Raw genomic sequence first — 19585 nt, 5'->3', positions numbered from 1 at the left:
GTTTATTGATAATAGTCTGAAAACTGAATTGCCTTTGGGGGCTACAATGTGTTTAAATAATAAAAACAAAACCTAGGGCAACTAGAAATCCTAAGGCGGCTACGAAGGCATATAAAACTTTAATTTGACTAAACAACATTAAAGCACCTAAAAAGAAGGGAATAAATAACCTAAACCTAATATATGAAAAAAGATTATATAAAAAGACTAAAATTAAATAATTATAAAATTTAGAGAAACCGTGTCCTACATCACAACGAAACAACCATGTTTAAGTATTACACTAACTCATGTATTAATAATGTCAATACATATTACATCATATAGGAATCAATTATAACATCATCAAATCACTTTCAAAGTTCTAAGACTCATTATGTATCTCACAAAGTAAAACTTTGAATTGAACAACCAACTATAAACAATTAAACCCAATCTCATAACTCAATAGGGTAAAATATCAAACACTTGATGTGCAAAAGGCACAACCTCTAGGCACTTAAACTTTCATGGTTAACAATTTCATTACCCATTTATTTTAAAAACAAGTTCATAGCACCCAAACCGTCAAAGTTTCACATTCCCACCTATCCACAACTCCAAGACTCCAAAACCCATTACCAAAGACAAAATCGTGATTGGGTGAATACTAGAGCAAAGTGACTCAAGACCAAGCCAAACTTTTCATTCCAAATAAGAATTTCGTACATAAACCCAATAAGCTTGCTCTAGCACAAACCCCATAGCTTGATTTTACTTAGTTTTGTTAGGAACATAAGAATTTTACCTCAAATTCTTTGCTTGGCCGAATGGGTCTCTCTCTTCCCAAAATATTTTCTTCACAACCGGTGGTGATGGCGTGAAAAGAAACTCATGGCTGAAGTATTTTTAGTGGAAGACCATGAAGAGAGAGAGAGAGAGAGAGACGTGAATGTGAAAGTGAAGGGGGGGGGGGGCGCTGGCTTAAGGGAATGAAGTCTAATTTCAAGCTTGTCCCTAAAATATCTTGCAAGTAAAATTACCAATCTGCCCATCGAGCTTCTTCCAAATTACAATTAAAACTAGGGTGTTACAATATTAGTCCATTAGCATAGGCCCAAGCCTAATTCTACTTTGTGTGCAAGCTAAGTCTACTACTTGTACTAGAAATCTATTAGTCTAGAGTTTAGTCATTTTAGGTTTCACAAGATGGTTTTTCTCTTTTTTTTTTTTTAAAAAAAAAAATTAGAAAAAGGGTTCCATGAAGTGGTGCATGTGAGAAAAAACAATAAAATTGGCTTTAATAAATTTCAGAGACTGGCGTTTTAATGACTCTTGGACTTCAATAATATTGTGAAATTTTCTACACTTGGATGTTGTCAAGGGTGTGTTTTTTTTAAGCTGTTGAATTGTTATTGAATACTGACGGTTGATAATTATTAGTTATAAAGTAATTTTTTGAGAGATATTTTTTTGACTTGTATCGCTCATTTATTTTGAAGTAAAATGTTTTCAATAAAATATTTTACACATTTTAGAGTATTTGTTCAACTATAAAATATTTTTAGTCAAAACTATAAACGCTAATGACACTGTACACACTTGTATGACGAAACTTTATAAAGTATGCAGTCTTCACATATTTAGCTCATATAGTTGGGTTCAGAGTGTTACATCACCAAAACATTATGGTTAATATATATGCTGGTTAAAATTTCCAGATTAACAAGATCTGAGTACCTTGCACAGTTACACTCTATCGAGCTTCCCTGAAAGGTAATTGGCAAGAAGCTAAGCGTAGACTTGAGGTTGATCCGGATGCCATTCGATATTCCATTGCAGAAGCGCGTGAGACAATTCTTCACATTGCATGTGCATCAAATTAAACCACACAGCTTTTGTAAAAGAACTGGTGCAATTTTTGGCTCCGGAAGACTTAGAACGGAAAGACAAATGGATATACAGCCCTCTGCTTTGCTGTGCAATTAGGAATTGTGATAATTGCTAAGGAGATGGTGAAAAAGAGCGTGAATCTGCCATTGATCCGCAGAAGCGAAGGAAGGACACCACTTCTTTGCTGGGACGTAGAGACATCGTATCATATCTATTCTCTGTAACTACTTTAAAAGATTTCGCTTGATGAACGTATGGAGATCCTTGTTGCTACTATTACCTATGATATGTATGGTATGGTCTGTATCTCAATAATTGAGTTTGAGGCAATTAATAAAAAATTAAAAAAAAAAAAAAAAATCACAGATTTTGATTGGGTTGAAACCTTTTGTCAATAATCAAATGTATTTGTTTTTATAAACAGATATCGCACTAAAAATTTTGGACAAGGATGAAGCTTTAGAAACTGCGAACAAGCGAACCTTAGGCGTGAGTTAGCCAGAAAGCCTTTTTGCAATTGGCAGCACAAGTCATCTATCACTCTGGAAAAGATGCTTAAACTCCTGTTAGTTTGACTCCAACCCAAATTTCCTTATTTGCATAAACATAACATTAAGCAAGTAGGTTTTAGATTACTTTGATCACAATCTGATGACAACTTTGCTCAAATCAATTTGGAATGACAAGTAGCTAAATCTCATTAAATTTTAGATGATATTTACTTCCTAAACCATACGAAATTCTCATGAGGTAAACCATTGTCAATTTAAAATGTCTAAAATGTTATAGCACTCGTACCTGTTTCCTTTATAGGCACATATGAGCATAGTAAGAGGGTTTTTTTTTTTTTTTTTTAAAAAAAAGTAGTCACAAAATTACCAGTACAACTAACCAGAAAAAAAACTCCTAAATTTGAATCTGTTAATCTCATTGTGCTGTGAAATTAGACATGTGAATGAGTGATGTTAGGATAGAACAAATTTAACTACATAAGTCTTACAAAATGTTAGTCAAACATTTATTTATTATGTTTCTAAAACCCTTTATTGGAACATCAATTTTTAAGTCTTTCGTAATAAAATTTGTAATGGCTTTAGCATTGACCCTTAAGATATAGTTATCTAATAGCTTTTCAAATTAGAATCCACTATCAAGTCCTAAAATTTTATATATTTTTTAATTACTCAAATCTGAATCTGCATCAAAAAAGAAGATGCTAAGAGAAAATCACTATTCAGATTCCAAACTACTTATCTTACCATTATAACAATCAATCTTTTATTTTATTTTTTTCTTTGAAAGAGTCAATAATTTCATTAACAAATAATAGAATAGAAACGCCAATACAACACTTAGCAGCTAATTGCACTCAACCAAATACAACACCAACAAAAATAGAGATCTGTCGCAATAGTCCAATCAACTAAATCCTACCAGCTGGATTAGAGAGTAAACATAAGCTCATAATAGATTTCCATACCCATGATTTCTATCCTCAGTGCAGCAACCTGCAGAAACCACACAAGATATCTTCATTAATTCCCCCTTGAATCATTCTGGCTTTGGTTGGAATCATGTTTAACATGACCATCCAGCCTATGAAGGATTGCTTGGGAATAGCCAAATTAAAACACAGTAGCTTCCACCCACCCACCTTAATCCATTTTTCGCCGATCTCATTCCATGTTTCAGCACACACAAACTTAGGAGATGAGGACCAGAACGCTTTACCTTCTTCGTTTATTTCAACCAGATGCAGTTTATTTTGTCTGTCAACCAACTGATGCGATCTTGCAGGCTTCCAAATCTAGACTTTATCCTTTAGCACAGATGCAAGCTCAGCTTCAACATGACTAGCAGCATCATAAATGACTCTTAAGCCCATACCTTTCCAGCAATACTCCATCTAATATCCTTTAAAAGATTTATCAATCAATTCAATATAATGGGACCGGATTTTTCATGCGTAGGACTAGATGTTGNCCCCCCAAAAAAAAAAAAAAAAAAAATTACAGGGTTCAAAGGAATCTGTAAGAAAGCTTTGATGAAGACCTTGGCCTATCAATTGGTTGAACGCCTCTCAAAAGAGGTTCAACCATTCCAAGACAGAAAATCCTCGAACGATTTTCTAACTGTACTTTTTGATGCTGCAAAATTTGGGAATGCTGAATTCCTAAATATACAGCTCTTATCCTGATATCATATGGATAGCAGACAATCAAAATCGAAGTTTATTTCACATTGCTGTTTTAAATCGGCAAGAGAGCGTATTCAATCTAATATATGAGATTGCCACAGTCAAGGAAATAATTTTGACCTATGTTGATGACAAAAACGAAAATATCCTGCACTTTGCCGGATATTTGGCACCTTCAAGTCGACTAAATATTGTATCAGGGGCAGCCCTTCAAATGCAACAGGAGTTGTTGTGGTTTAAGGTGGGTGATTGTTCAATTTCAATTTCTTTTTTCTGGTTGCATTTATCAATTTACATCTGGAAAACTGTAGGAGACAGAAAAGATTGTGCCGCCTTCATACCTGAACATGAAGAGTTCTGGGCTAACACCAGGGGATTTATTTACAAAGAAACATAAAAATCTACGGAGAGAAGGTGAAAAGTGGATGAAGGATACAGAAAACTATTGTATGATCGTGGCAACATTGATTACGACTGTGGTTTTCGCTGCAGCTTTCACTGTACCGGGTGGTAGCAGTCAAGACACAGGCACCCCTATTCTCTTGAAAAGTATTTGGTTTAGGGTATTTTTCATATCAGATGCAATAGCACTGTTCTCTTCTTCTTCAATATTAATTTTCTTGTCAATTCTCACATCACGTTTCACAGAAATGGATTTCCTAGTGTCATTACCATCAAAGTTGGTGTTGGGACTCACCACACTCTTCATCTCTATAGCAGGCATGGTGGCAGCCTTCAGTGCAACCTGCTTTTTAGTCTTTAAAAGTGAAATGACATCGCTTCCAACTGTTATAATTGCTTTAGCTGGTGTACCAATTATTTTGTTTGTTTTGCTACATTATCAACTTTGGGTTGATATCATCCGCTCAAGACTCTCAACATTCTTGTCTAGGTTTCTTTTTAAGCCACGTAAAAATAGGTTTCTTTGTCTAGGTATCCGCTTTTAATGTTTCAAGAGTACCGCAGTTTGGTACATAATAATAAAATCGTCTTGAGATTCTATTCAGATAATCTTAATCAAAATTTCATTGGTCTTTTTTTTTTCGTTGATTCATCTTGATTAAATTTCATTTGTATTTTTTGTGGATTTTTTTTTACCTAAGTTTTTCAATTGTGTTTCAGAAACAAAGGCGGGCCCCAAAGGGCCCAAACATAATTTTTCTGAAACCTTTGTCATCGAAGGACCTTCCTTGTAGTGGTCCTTCATGTGCTTAAAGATGTTGGTTGTCAAAGTTATCCCAACAGTGCATTCAATTGTGATATGTCGAGCTTGGAGGACAATCATCTTCTTTGTTTTAACAGGCATGAGGGATGATCACTTGGTTCTAGCATAATTGGAGGTTTTACGGTTTGAAGATGATGAAGGCTTCTTCTTAGGTGCCATAAGAGAAGAGTCTTTAGCAAGAGGGAAAAAGAAAATCAACTTGTGAGTTTTCTTTTGGCACATTACACCAACCTCCCATGAGGTTCACAAATTGAAATGTTTTTAAAACACTATATTTTTCTTTTTTTAAAAGAAACATAAAATAATTGTTTTGGAAACCACTTCGATCAGGTATACTATTTACCAAAAGCCAAGACCCGTCATGCAGATAGCAAATGAAAATAAAAAGTTACATCTTGGATTAAGACAAAGATTGTACTTGACATGCAATTGAGAATACCTGCAGTGTTTGAGGGAGTTTCTTTATGGAGTTTGGAGTCTCGCATTTGACACTTTGTCATGTAAGAAGAGGTAATTGAGCAATCGAACAAGCAAAAGAGGAAAGGTCAAAGGCCGAGGTTTCAACAATCGGTGGTGCCTTGTCAGCTTCCGGGGATATCGTTAATCTGTGTATATACATTAAATTGAAGCAGAATTTGAAATTTTGAAATTGACTTTAGGCTTGACATTTGATGCAAAATTTGCTACAGAGATGACATTGAGAAAGTATAGTATATATACATCACACAGCATTTCATATCACTGACTAAAGACAAACATGTTAGGGCTGAAGTATAGGGAAAAAAATGCAAAACTGAAATGTAAGGAATGAGCAAACAATGTGGTATATATAGATGCATATAAGCAGAAGCAAAAATGAATGTCAACTTCTGAGATTAGACAGAAGCAAAACTACAGCAATGCTGTTTTCAATAAAATATTCATTTAGAGGCCTTAACAGAACACATGAAGTGCGTGTTTGGCTCCAAATTAAAATGCCAACTTAATTTACTATTCAACTCATTTTTGCTACTATTCATGTACTACACTGCACTTTTTGGTACTATTCATGAGTCTTACTGTACTATTTCAGTTAACTTTTATTTTTATTTATAGTACTTTCAGCAAAAAAATTTCAGTTTCAGCAAAATAAACAGATTCCAAATAGACCCAAAAGATGTGAGTAATGTAATTTAACACCAACATAGTTTTCCCTTAACCAGACTGCCCATATGCATGTGTTAGTTTTGTATAAGCTTCAATTTTAAAGAGTAGAAAATCTTCAAAGAAGACATAAGCATTCCAATAGTAAATATGACTATTATAATAATTACTAACATAAATTTGAGTTCAAAGAAAGTTCTCCGCTCATAAGCTCTGAAATAAATAAGGAAAAATGTATGGAAATGACAACTCACACAAAAAAATTGTATCCAAAATTTCAGATATTGACAAGATATCTTGGCTTATTGTACTCTTCCAATCCTTCCAAAATCTCTCTCATATTTTATATTCTCCTTTTTTTGATCTGATTTTAGGGAGTCAGCCTCTCCCAAAAAACAAAGGGTGGGAGGTATGGTTTCCTACCAATCACCTCTCCTAAACCTTGCAAAAGTGGTGCTTTGCACTTGGTACTGCCTTTTCTGATATCATTTAATTTCCGCTTGTTTGTCTTGGCTTTTAGCTTTTAGGTTTGTATTCTCTGTTCTTATTTTTCTTCTTAAGAACCAGATAAAAATAAGAGAAGCAAAAAGATAAAGGATGAATCCATATGTTATAGAAACTCACAAGCCAATTCCTTTACCCTCACTAACTAGGGAGTCAATTTTTTATAAACCATAGCAAACAAAAAACTGCAAAGGTAAAAGATATTTAAGGTTGGACTGGGGTTCAAATAATTAATAACAATTTAGATAGGATAAATTTGTAAAAATTAGCCATGTTGACCAAAACTATACCTAAAGAAATTTAAACAATCTTTAAAGATACTTTCACAACTTATAGAGGAAAAATATTGAACCTCATGAAGCAGAGGTCACTTCCCTTAGGTGCCAAAACTTATTGAGATTTAAGATGAAAAAAAAACAAAAAAAAAAAACCATAATGCTAAATCATAAATAAGCAAACTAATAGGATAAGTGTAATTAATCCTTCAAGTACAAAAGCATAGTTTCATAAAGAAACAGAATTCCGAGTTTCACATTGTAACATCACAAAATAAAAAAATAAATAACAACCAAAGAGATTAAATTTAAAGCAATATAAAGAGTGCGGATCATAACTTACAAAATCAAAAGCACAGCCCTTTTCTTAATGGCAGCACCCATTCACATGAAAAGAACACTTCTTAAAGCTTATAAAGAAAGAACACTTCTTTAATTTAAATTCAACAAAGAAAGAACCAAAATATCAATCATAAACACCACGTTCGATAAAATGATGCCGGCACTGTCTCACAAATGATGGAAAGTATTCATTTATTATTTGGTTAACAACCACAGTAACTCAAATAACCAATTTAGAATCAACTCCAAACTTCTAGCGTGTAAAATGCATTTTAGCCTATTTTGTTATTTTGCCACAATTTCATTCTAACTTTACAATTGCTCGTATCTATAATCTCTATATTTATATTTATTATTATTGTCCAATTGCCTACAAGTTGTGGACAATGGTTTTGTTTATATGGATTCCAATGGGTTATGCCAAAGAGGGTTATTGACATGTTCGCAGCTTGGCAGGGTTCTTTTGGAAGGCATAGAAATATAGCATTTTGGAAGGCTATGCCACATTGCATCTTGTGGTGTCTTTGGCGAGAACAGAATGCCAGAAGTTTTGAGGATGCGAACGGCCTATCCTTGAAGTTAAAGCCTTCTTCTTTTGTACCTTGTTAGATTGAATTGTTGCTTTTCATTCTTCTGCTTGTTTTACTCTTTTAGATACGTTTGAGCACTGTAGTTTGAGAGTTTGATTGAACTTCATCGTGAGTACACTCCCGTTATACTTGGTATCTGTTTTTTTGAAAAAAAAAAATTGTTACTTATCAAAATAAAATAATAATAATAATAATAATTATTATTATTATTATTATTATTATTATTATTATTATTATTATTATTTTGGCAATGCAATCGAAGAGATCAAAAACCTAAGACCTCTAGCATTGGATGAATCCTATTTTTTTCCAGAGTTTGAAGACTCTTGCAAATTTTAAGTAATAACTTTCTATCAAATTTGTCTAAAATACGCCTAATATCCAGGGAGAGGCTTCCTGTGCTGTGAATAGTTCCTGCCTAAAATAGATATCAGTGTGACAAATTCTATTCATGAAAAATGAATTTTTCAGATTGTGTATCTCTCAAATGAAAAATCTTCCTCTTTCTGTTCAGATACTACGCAATTGAGAAAGAAAAATATGACTATAAAAATGGTTACACCATTATGACTTCTCCAACATGAACAACCAGAATCCAATAATCTAATTAGATGTCTGAGAGCACACCTCAATGTCAGCCATGTTGGAACATACAGAAGCTGCCAACGAGTTCCATACAGAAAGTTCTGGCTTCATGCCCTGGCTAATCATCTCCTCCAACCACAAAACAGATTCGTATTGCCTGCCCACAGAGCAAAGTCCCCTGATAAGTATATTATAAGTATCAACACAAGGCCAATACGATTTTATTAACATCTCCTGCAACACTTGACTTGCTTCAAGATATCTACTTTCACGACATAACCCATCAACTACAATGCTGTAAGTTTCCTTGTCCGCATTGCAACCCAATTTCTTAGCCATATTCTTCAAATACCCAACAGCAAGCACTGATTTCCTCTCATTACACAATCCTTTCAGCACAATATTATATGCCATAACATTTGGTAAACAATTTCCCTCCATTTCCTCTTCAGTTACCTTCACTGCTGCATCAACATTCCCTCCCCTACACAATGCTGCAACCTTGGCTTCAAAAATTAAGTTTGTTGGCCTAAATCCTCTTTCTTTCATTTGAATGATAACTTTGTTAGCTTCACTAATCTTACCTTCATTATAAAGATCAATAGCCATAGCACTATAACTAGCCAAACTGGGAATCCCACCTCTGATCAAAGCCTCATTAATCAAGCGCTTGGTGCCTTCTATATCTTCACCACTACTACACTGACTGAGATCAAGATGCTGGAAACAGCGCTTAGGAGCCTTCAGCCCCTTCCTTAAAATCTTACCAAGAATTTCCACAGCCTTTTCAACTTGCCGATTATCACATAAAGCATATAACAAGGTTCTATAGACTACAATATCCTCACCACTACCCTTCTGAGAGATCCTCCAAAACATTGAATATAACAAATGTGTGGCCTCATTCATCCTCCCATCTGTACACAACCCTTTCATTAGAATCCGATAGCTTTCCTTATTTGGATAGCAACCTTGATAATTCATCTCTAAGAAGATTTGCAATGCAAGATCAGAACGACCCCTCTGGCACAGAGCATCCATGAGCAAGTTCAGAGATCTAATTCGAGACTTAACTTCCCACCCATAAGAACTCTCTAAGAACAAACGATGAGCAGCTTCAAGCTTAGATTCATTGACCAATATTTGCAAAAGGGTATTGAAAGATTCTGTCTTATTCACACAGTTGAACTGAGAAATTCTTTTAAAAAGAGAGATTGCTTCATCTAGCAATCCAGCTCTTGCATAGGTTTTGATTGCATTAACAAAGACAGAATCCTTGCATTCACATGAGTCCTCTTTCATCCAATCAATTACCTCTTTCATCTCACAAATCTGACCAGCATTTCCAAGGATGCCAATGATGGTGGCATAGACTGGACCATTATGACAGTAACTGGGGTACTTGTATTTGGCTTCCTTGAAGATTTGAAGTGCCGTTAATGGGTTTTTCTGGTTCCGAATAATTTGAGAAAGGTGTGTCGGCGTCAAAAGTCTTGGCCATCTCACAGTCATAGTGTTTTAACTTTTAGCAGATTACTCAATCATACCTCCAACATCTGCTACATCACTGAAAAAATTAATCCACAAATATAAGCAAATAAGTTAGCAATGAACACATAATATATAAAAAAGCCAAAACTCAAAAGTGAATCCCAGGTCTATACTGTGTGTAGGCTTGTGATTGCATTCTTTGTGTAAATAAATCATAAGAGTTCCTTGTATGAGTTCATTTATATTGAAATGCTATGTTAGGCCAACTCTTGCTTTGGCAAAAATTGAACCAATAACACGCGAAGTCTTTAAGTCTTTATATATCAGCCACGTTGGAGAGCACTTAAGCACATAAGCCTCTTGGAGCCTAAGCGCACCTGACTCTGACATAATTGCAGGCATTCAGGTAACCTTAGTAGAGTTACCATGTTGTTTTATTTTGTTATATGTTATAGAAACTCACATGCCACTTCTTTTGCTTCCTTTGGCTCAGGTGCCAATGTTTTAAAACCAGACCAAACAACCAGTCTAAAAAGGTTATTTAAACTGGGATGACATCATAACTAAGTTAATGATTAATTAAATTAATAATAAATAAAATAAATTTGTATTACTAGCAATGATAACTAAAAATATTTTTAGAAATTTAAATCATTTTCAAACAAACTTCAACAACTTTTATAAAAAGCATAGTCATCAATAAATCTTAAACAAGCAAAATAATATTAGGAAAGTGTAATTAATCCTTCAAGTACAAAGCATAATTGCATAAACAGAAGGAAGTGATAGCTTCTGTTAGCTTTTTGCGCAGTTGAAATGGTTAAGGTTGAGAAGGCTTTATGTATTAAAGATTGCATTGTTCCTAATTGGGGATTCATTAACAATTATGATTTCCATGAGCTTGGCAGATCTGGTTTTGTTGGAATCGTGATGCTATTGAGGTAAAATTTGTCCATAGCTCTCATCAAGTATTTCATTGTGAAATCACCATGGTTAAGGGGCAGTCTTTTTCTGCTTCTTTCATTTATGATTCCAATAATGGAGATACTAGAAGCCTACTATGGTCTGATTTATGTAACCTGAAATGTCTTGTGTGTAAGAAGCCCTGGGTGCTTGGTGGTGATTTTAAACTATGTAAGGGGTGCGGGGGAGAGATTTGGGGTTAGAAATCTTCTTTGTTTGAGGATGAGTTTTGTCAAGGATTTCAGGAGCTACTAGTGTTAGATATCATCCTTACATTGATGCACTATACACTTGGTCCAAAAAGGAAGGATGATCAATTTCTAGACAGGATGTTAAACAGAGCGTTTTTTAATTGTTATTGGTTTGACTGTCTTCCCCATACCGGGGTTGGATTCATTTTGCCAGTTGTTTCAGACTATGCTTCTGCTTATAATGTCATCAGTTATGGCACCAAGCCAATCAAGTTCTTTGATTTCTGGACAGATCATCCTAAGTTTCTTGCACCAGAAAGCAAGCATCAACTAAGGGAGTAAGGAATAGGGAGCATAAGAAAATAACTAGAGCTGTTTGGAGCAAAGAAATTAATGGTGTTCTCAAGTTTAGATTGTGCAGGTAGATGAAGTTTCTTAATGTTGAGCTGAAGAAGTTGAACTAGAAATTTTTTGGTGGTCTTCCATTAAAAGTCCAAAAAGCTAGAGAGGATCTAGAGGATGTACAAAGAAGACTTCTCCTCCCAGGTCAGCAGGCACTATTACAGAAAGAAGAAGCTTCATTGTTTCATAGGTTTAAGTACTGCTGGGCCCAAAACAGCATACTTCCACGGAATTCTGAAAGTTAGGAATGCAAAAAAAATCAAATTAGGTGCTTATATGACTAAAAAAGAATGAGAGTGGAGGATCCTCACAGTTCAAGAGTTGGCTATTAGTTTCTACCACAAATTGCTTGAGTATCCTGCAAGGACAGATGAAAGAAAATTGGAGAGCCTTTCACAGCTCATACTAGATAGTATTCCTGAGCATAAAAAGCAAGTGCTTCAAAGGGATGTTACTGTTGATGAAATCAAGTGGTCTATATTTTCAATGAAATGGGACAAAGCCCTCAGTCCAGATGGCTATTCTGCTCATTTTTTCAAGCATGCATGGAAAACAATAGAGAGGATATGCTTGCTGCTGTCAACTCCTTTGCCTCAGGTAAACTATTATGTGAGGTTAATTCCACACTATATCCATGGTCCCTAAGGTCCCAAATCCTTCTAGAATGGGGAAGTTTACACGCATCTCTTGCTGCAACATCATCTACAAGTGTACAAAAATATTAGCTAACACATTAAAGTTGGCTTATTAGATGCTGTTAGTCCTGTTCAGACAGCCTTTATTCCAGTCATAGCATGGCAGAGACATTCTCTTGCAGGCTCAGGAATTGGTGAACTGCTATCATAAAGAAGAGGGACCAGGTAGATGAGCTATGAAAGTCAACCTAATGAAGGCTGATGACTGGGTGGACTGGAACCTTTTTCTGAGGTGCTTGCCTGCCTGCATTATTCCTGAAAAATTTGTGCATTGAGTTGAGGTTTGCGTCACTTCACCTAAGTTCTCTATTGTCTTTAATGATAGTCTTGTGGGGTGGTATTTCAAGGGTGGCAAAGGATTGAGACGGCCTGATCCCTTGTCTACCTATTTTTTTGTTATTGCTATGGAGGCTTTAGGAAGCTCATGATGTCTAGAGCTATAAAAGCAGTAGGCTTCAAGTTTCATCCTAGATGTGAAAAGCTAAAAAGCCTCCAATTAACCATTCTATGTTTTGGTGATAATAAGATCGTCTTTACTAGTGCAGACCTAGGCTCTGTTAGCATCATTTAAAATGTGTTCGACAAATTCAAAATTCTTTCATGTCTTCAAGCCAATACTGGCAAGAGTGAAGTCTTATTTAGTGGGGAATTTGAAGGTACAAAGTTTGCTTGCAGTTTGTTGAAGCCCAACTGCATCTTAGATATTTAGGATAGCATTTGATATCTGGAAAACTGTCGTGTAGTGACTGGAGGTCTGCAAGCCTATAATAGCAAAGATTTCAGCTAGAGTAAATTCCTTGTGTGCCAGAAAACTTTCTTTTGCAGGGAGATATACGAGTTTAATGGACTAATATCTTCATTCTTCTAGTTAAAGTGTTCAAAGAGATCAAAAGGTGCTTCAACAGATTTTTGTGGACAGATGCTCATTCTATGGTCCCTAGAATCAGAGAAACATGAGATGTGGATTTCTCTCCTAGATCAGGACGATTGGGGCTTACAAAGCTCCAGGTTACTAAGCATATATGGGATCTCTTTATAGATGCAGGTTCCCTGTGGATCGCATGGGTGCACACCTACCTCTTACAAGGCAAAAGCTTTTGGTATGTCCAAATACCCAATAGTTGCTCATGGGGTTGGAGGAAGATACTAAAGCTTAGAGACATGGTTAAACCTTCATTCAGCCATTCTATTGGTAATGGAGTAAGAACTGTAATTTGTCACGGTAACTGGAATTCTAAAGGTGCTTCATTTCCAAAGTTTGTATTCAGATCGGTATTTGAAGTAGTGTATAGTTTTGATGCTAAAGTCTCAAGTACTCTTCAAGAAGATAACTTGATCTATCCCCGAGCTAGAATAGCATGTGTTGATTATGTTCACTGGATCCCCTCTAACTCTAGTACGTTCGCATGTTCTTATGCTCAGAATAAGACTCGAGTTAAACATGAGATAGTAAATGGGGATATTTTGGCACCCTCTTTGTAATCCTAAACACTCTTAAACAGGGATATGAGGGTGATATCATATTCTTTTTCTATGGAAACTTTAAACAGAGTCATGACCATTTGTTCTTCGAGAGTTCTTTTCACACGTAAAATTCAGAGCAATCTTATGCATTTGTGTCAGTTTCACCAATTAGCATGTTCTTGGGATTAAGTTCTCAAGTGGGTATTGATAAGTTGAAGCGTGGGCTGCTGCTATCTACCATAAATGTATTCAGAGAATTGCAAGGACATTCAATTGGAAGATTTTTTTTGTCAGAGAGAATTGCTACTGTGTATTTTGTTATATAGAGCTTATCATGATATAATATCTCACTTGATTCATTAAATACAAACAAACAAAAGTTTTCCTAGATTCACACTGTACCAACTTAAACTGAAGCAAAATAAAAAGATGAAATCACAAGTCATACCCTAAAACACACAAACAAAAGCACTGCCCAATTCATAACGCAGAATATTCCTAAATCACAGATAAATTCAGCAAAAACAAAGAACAAAATGAATGAACCATAGTTTTCAAAACCCAAGTTCCCAAAAAATCAAAGGCACCATACCATATTCAAATAAATAAATAAAAAGTGAGCATAACAACTTACCGAAACTGTGAAGGAGTGAAGTGAGGCAGAGAGAGAAATGCGAAGAATGGGTTACTGCAGTAAGACCAGCCTCCAAGTCTCAGACTGTGTATTGGATTCTTTTACTAAATATTCGGAAAAAACATAATGATCCGACCCGGAAATTTCCGGGTCCTCTACAAATTTGCTAGTGATTTATTAGTGAAGAACCCAGTTTAGGAGGATGGTCTGGTCCGGTTTTCAACTCTCTTTTTTTTATTAATTAATGATTTTTTTTTTGGCTGAATAATTGTATGTGAAAACATAAAGATGTATTGATCTTCCTAAAATTTATTAAATATATTTATGTAAAGCAGAGTGACATTATCTGTTGTAACCGAAACTCAATGAGTAATCAATATGTATATAATCTATATTTATATTTATATATGTAAGGACTCAATTTGAATTGAGTGTTGGGTTTTCAGTCCAACAAGTCCAAACAATACATTTATAGAGAGTGGGCTGACAGGCTTAGGTGCTGGCCGTTGATCACCATGCCCAAACTTATTTTTTTAAAAATGGCTAAGTGTTTTCTTACAAATGAGGGAATGCTCCTCGGCCTGTGGCCGAGGAGGCCCTTCTCTTTTTCCCCCCTCTCTTTGGCTTTTCTAGCTCTTCTTTTATAGTTTTAATCTTCCTATCTTTTGCTTCCATCTGTTGATTGCCTATTCGCCTTTTTTTCTGGTCGTCCATCCCATCAGAGGCTTTATCAATACTCAAGTGGCTCACTCTGACCAACGTTATCCTGCCAAGGGGTTACCTCTCCATTAATGCGGCCAGGGGGGGTTAGTTGAGTGCATTAAATGCGAGAGTGACAGCTTGCTTTGGGGTTAGCCACTCTCTGAAATCACTCTTGTCAGGCCGAGGACAAGGTGTCCTCGGCGTGGATTCAAGAGAATAGGCGCTGCCGGCCCACCCCACCCCCACGCCACCGGCTCACACCGCAGACCCGCCGCCGGCTTACACTGCAGACCCCGCCGCCGCTTACACCGCAGACCTTGCCGTTGATCCACGCCACAGACCCCGCCCTCCGATCCACGCCGCAGACCTCGTCCTTACTTAGTGTGTGTGTGTGTGTGTGTGTGTGTGTTTTTTTTTTTTTTTTTTTTTTTTTTTCCTTCTGTGGGTGGCCGAGTTCATCGGCATCAGTGGGCTGTGGTTGGTTTCGTCGGCATTAGTGGGTGGCTCAGGTGGGTTTCGTGGTGGTGGGTGTGGGTGTTGCCGCCGATCAACCTTAGACCCACGCCGTCGATCGGAGTGCTTACTCGTGGATATTGGGTACCTGACTTGGAGATTTGGGTTTTTTTTTTTTTTTTTTTTTTGCCTGCTGTGGACTACTACCGGTGGTGGTGGTGGTGGTGTTGGTGGTGGTTGTGGGTGTGGTTGTGGTTGTGGGTGTGGCTGATGGTAGAGGTGATTGTGGCTGTGGATGTTTTTTTGGTAGTGGAATATATTATTTTATTGTAGTGATTATATTATTTTATTGTGATGTTTATATTATTTTATTGTGTTGAAAGCTAAAATAGATCCACTGCTGTAGCATGTATGTAGGTAAAATAGATAAAGTAACTTTTGGTGGAGCTAAAAAGCTAAATTTTTAGCTCCACTACTGTGGATGCTCTAAGTGCATAAACCCCTCTGAGATTATTACGGAAACACAATCAAATTAGTAAGTACATATATGCATGTCTACACACATACATAGTTCACTCAGCAAGACTACCTACTAACCAATTTGTCACAGATTTACTTTACTTTTATGTCAATTGCAGTTGTAAGCCTGACAATATTCTGGCTTTTGCGCAGTTATGCACTTTTCCCCACTATTAGTAGTTGAATAAAAGTGAGCTTGTTTGTTTTTTAAAAATAAAGAGGAAGGAAAAAATATTTATGGATTTCCATTTATATTAAGGGAGAGGGGAAGAAAAAGAAGAAGAAGATATTAGGTAAGTCAATTATATATCTTTCATTTTGAGTTTATTTCTCTCACCAACACAATTATTTGGATTTTCAGAAGATGCATGCAGCTCTATATTTTCTTCAATATCTAAGGATGGGTAATATAAATAGTCAAAATTGGAGATTACCTATCAATGTCAAAGCATTGAAATTTAATTTTGTTATCTTGCCTTCAGGACTTCATCATTAATTATGATCAATCAACACAAAATCACAAAAACATTTACTGCAAAGTATTCCAGTAATCCCTATATTTCAAAACAGCATAAACCATGTTATGGTACCAAGGTCTGACACTGTACCATAATAAAGCTAATTAAAATACAGTTATAATATTTGGGGAAAGAAAGAAAACATTGCATAGAATTATTCCAAAAGTTACAAATGATATGAACCAAAAATTCCATGTGGTCTTAGTCTTAGTCTTACAAAATACATGTAATGTATAGTGTACACACAAACTTTGACAAGAAATTCATTTCCAACAACAAAATAAAAAATCGAGGCCAATGACAATGTATCCAAATCAGAGTAGTGCTTCCAGCTTTTCTACTTATCATAACAAAAATCACTTATTTTAAGGATTACATACTTGTTGAGAGGATGAATAACAGATAATCCTCATATTTTCATGACGAATGTTATCAAACATAATATACAGCGTACATTCAGCTGAATTAAGTAGTCAATTCAAAACCTTCTCCACTAATAGATGCTTTCATGTAAGAATGTAGTATTATTCTTGAAATAGTAATATCAATTCCTTTCTAACAAATAAAAGAGCATCGCCAACATTAAACATGTTGATATTACAAATTAACTTCTAGATAATTTCAGAACTCTAATAACTAAAAATCATTATCATGCAGCCATTATATTTGGGTTTAAAAGCATCCTATCAATCATTCAGATCCATTGCATTATCTAATAGCAGAAAAATTTTATAAAATTTAAGCAATAATAGATCTTGATGATCCTAAAAAACCATATAAATGTTAGATCTTGATTAGCTTGTAATACATACCTGGTACCTACAAGAGGTCTCTATCTACACTCTTCAACAACCACTCGTCTGATTAGTTTTCTAAGCTTCCATAAATTTCCATATCAAGATTAGAAGCTGTCTACACTAATTTATTGCTGTCTAGCGTCACTCACCCACCTTTGGTTCCGATTGTACCATAACAGCCAGGCTATATTCAGTATGAACTCCACCTCCATGACATGCCCATTTTGCTAATAACACTATACCTATGGAAACATCATGGTTGGTCTAAACTTCCAGCGCTTCTAAGCACTCCCATATTTCATGTGTCACTGATTCTACACTGTCCCCACATATTTCACTTGAGAATGATGAAATTATTTTCCTATAGTAAAGATTGAGCTTATTTATAGGTAAATATTGTGGATCAAATTTCAAGCAAAAATTATAAGTTATGGCTACACATTTAGTGTCCAATACAAAGCAAAGTACTTTTTAGCGCGTCACAGCACATCATGTTTGATATAATGTTTAGCTAAATAATTTTCCTTCAAAGCCATCGTTCTTTTTGTAATGAAAATATTTGCAAGCACTTTGACATGTTTGATATAATGTATAGCTAAATAATTGTCTTTCAAATACAATGTTAGTACATTCAATGCATTTAGTGTGCCATACTGGTGTAATGCGTGGACTTATTTGGTAAAATATGTCAAAGTATTTTTCTAGAATTGGAGGAAGGAGAAAAACGTTGAAAGCAATGGGATAATGTTCTATATTATTTTCTGGGCAATGAGCGTTTGTTACACACATAATCTTATCTAGTGTATTCCTTATATAGAGGAATTTTAACAATGGCAGAGATTGAAGCTACATCAAACAGGTCTTGTAACTTTGCCAAGTCCCACTTTCCTCTCATTGCATCAATTAGCAAACTAATTTAGAGTTTCTAGGATAACTTCGTTGTAAATTCTTATAATCATAATCATTTATTGATAAATGGATGATTTAGATTTTTCTACATTATTAATAACTTAAATAGATGCTTAAAAATCAAAGAATCGACTACTCACAGCTTTAGCTGAAATGTCATAGTGGGATATTTTCTAGACTTCCTATCAAGTGTATTCTACAATTAAAATGTGTTTGCAGGGCCTGGAGTGATCTCATTTCCAATCCCAAATTCGCCAAATATCACCTCAAACATTTTATCATCTAGGAGCAGCTAATGCTCATGGAGCACTTACGTTATTTGGTGCAGTATGAGTTTTCCCATATTCTAACTTCCTGCCATATATATTAAAAAGACAGTTTTATTTATGATCCCAATTAAGCTCTTTAAGATACATGATGCACAAATTATTAAGAACAAGGTCGTAACAAATTAATATAAATTGATGTTTTCTCTAAAATTTTTAGGAAATATGGATGAAAGCAATTGCTGACTTGCATGCCATTCAAGGATTATAGAATGGAAATGTCAGTGGGACAAAAGATGGATTTTAGGAATGGGGAGATTCCAATATAAAGGATACTATGGTAGTCATAAACTTCCTAGCAAAAAGGTTCAATAAAAACTTTTATTCTTACTATAAAGTACCATATGTTTGATTTACTACTAATGTAGATTTTTGATAAAATGGTTTGAGAATGCTCTTTAAGAGTGACAGACCACGTGTGCAATATAGACTACTCAATAAGAGCAATTGATGAACTTTGAATGTTCCCTAAATCCTAAATTAGACTTTGTTTTTGTGCAAGTATGCCAACATTCCAAGTCTTGCAACAATTGAGTTAATGAACGAACCTCATGCACCAGGAGTCACTCTAGACACCTTAAAAGCTATTATAAATCCAGATATGATGCTGTGAGAAAGCACAAACCAAGTGCTTATGTGATCCTCTCAAACCAGTTGGGAATTCCTGATCCAAATGAGCTACTCTCATTTGCTGGAAACTTCAATCATGTAGTCATTGACATGCATTACTACAATCTCTATTCGGAGGAGTATAGCAATATGAATGTACAACGAAACATCAATTACAT

General features: G+C 35.3%; 1 protein-coding gene and 1 pseudogene across 3 annotated transcripts; one reads left to right on the top strand and one right to left on the bottom strand.

Moving 5' to 3' along the window:
• The window catches only part of LOC112020081 (ankyrin repeat-containing protein NPR4-like), a 10263-nt pseudogene extending 5247 nt beyond the window's left edge, over nt 1–5016 (top strand).
• Nucleotides 5017–5669: 653 nt separating this feature from the next.
• Nucleotides 5670–14732, bottom strand: LOC111982951 (pentatricopeptide repeat-containing protein At1g05600). 3 transcript variants are annotated; one of them, XM_065761488.1, is made up of 3 exons: nt 14574–14730; nt 8776–10300; nt 5670–5899 (listed from the first exon to the last, which is right to left on the bottom strand). In XM_065761488.1, the coding sequence occupies exons 2-3, from the start codon at nt 10243–10245 to the stop codon at nt 5876–5878; spliced, it is 1494 nt and encodes a 497-aa protein (XP_065617560.1). In that variant the 5' UTR covers nt 10246–10300; nt 14574–14730; the 3' UTR covers nt 5670–5875. The 3 variants fall into 3 exon arrangements, with proteins under 3 accessions (XP_065617560.1, XP_065617558.1, XP_065617559.1); XM_065761486.1 differs by lacking the exon at nt 5670–5899 and adding an exon at nt 7683–8284 and having other exon boundaries at nt 14574–14732; XM_065761487.1 differs by lacking the exon at nt 5670–5899 and adding an exon at nt 7683–8284 and having other exon boundaries at nt 8776–10289; nt 14574–14732.
• Between the last annotated feature and the right edge of the window lie 4853 nt (nt 14733–19585).

The sequence above is a fragment of the Quercus suber genome, unplaced genomic scaffold, assembly GCF_002906115.3.
Source record: "Quercus suber isolate HL8 unplaced genomic scaffold, Cork oak 2.0 scaffold_415, whole genome shotgun sequence".
Taxonomy (NCBI): domain Eukaryota; kingdom Viridiplantae; phylum Streptophyta; class Magnoliopsida; order Fagales; family Fagaceae; genus Quercus; species Quercus suber.
This window is presented reverse-complemented; position numbering and strand designations above follow the sequence as displayed.

Bases quoted from the DNA above. Each gene is read 5' to 3' on its own strand.
- LOC111982951 (XM_065761486.1), bottom strand. From the start codon at position 10,245: ATGACTGTGAGATGGCCAAGACTTTTGACGCCGACACACCTTTCTCAA. The intron at 8,285-8,775 runs GTGTGCTCTCAG...TCAAAAAAACAG, and splicing joins CCAACATGGCTGACATTGAG to ATACCAAGTATAACGGGAGT.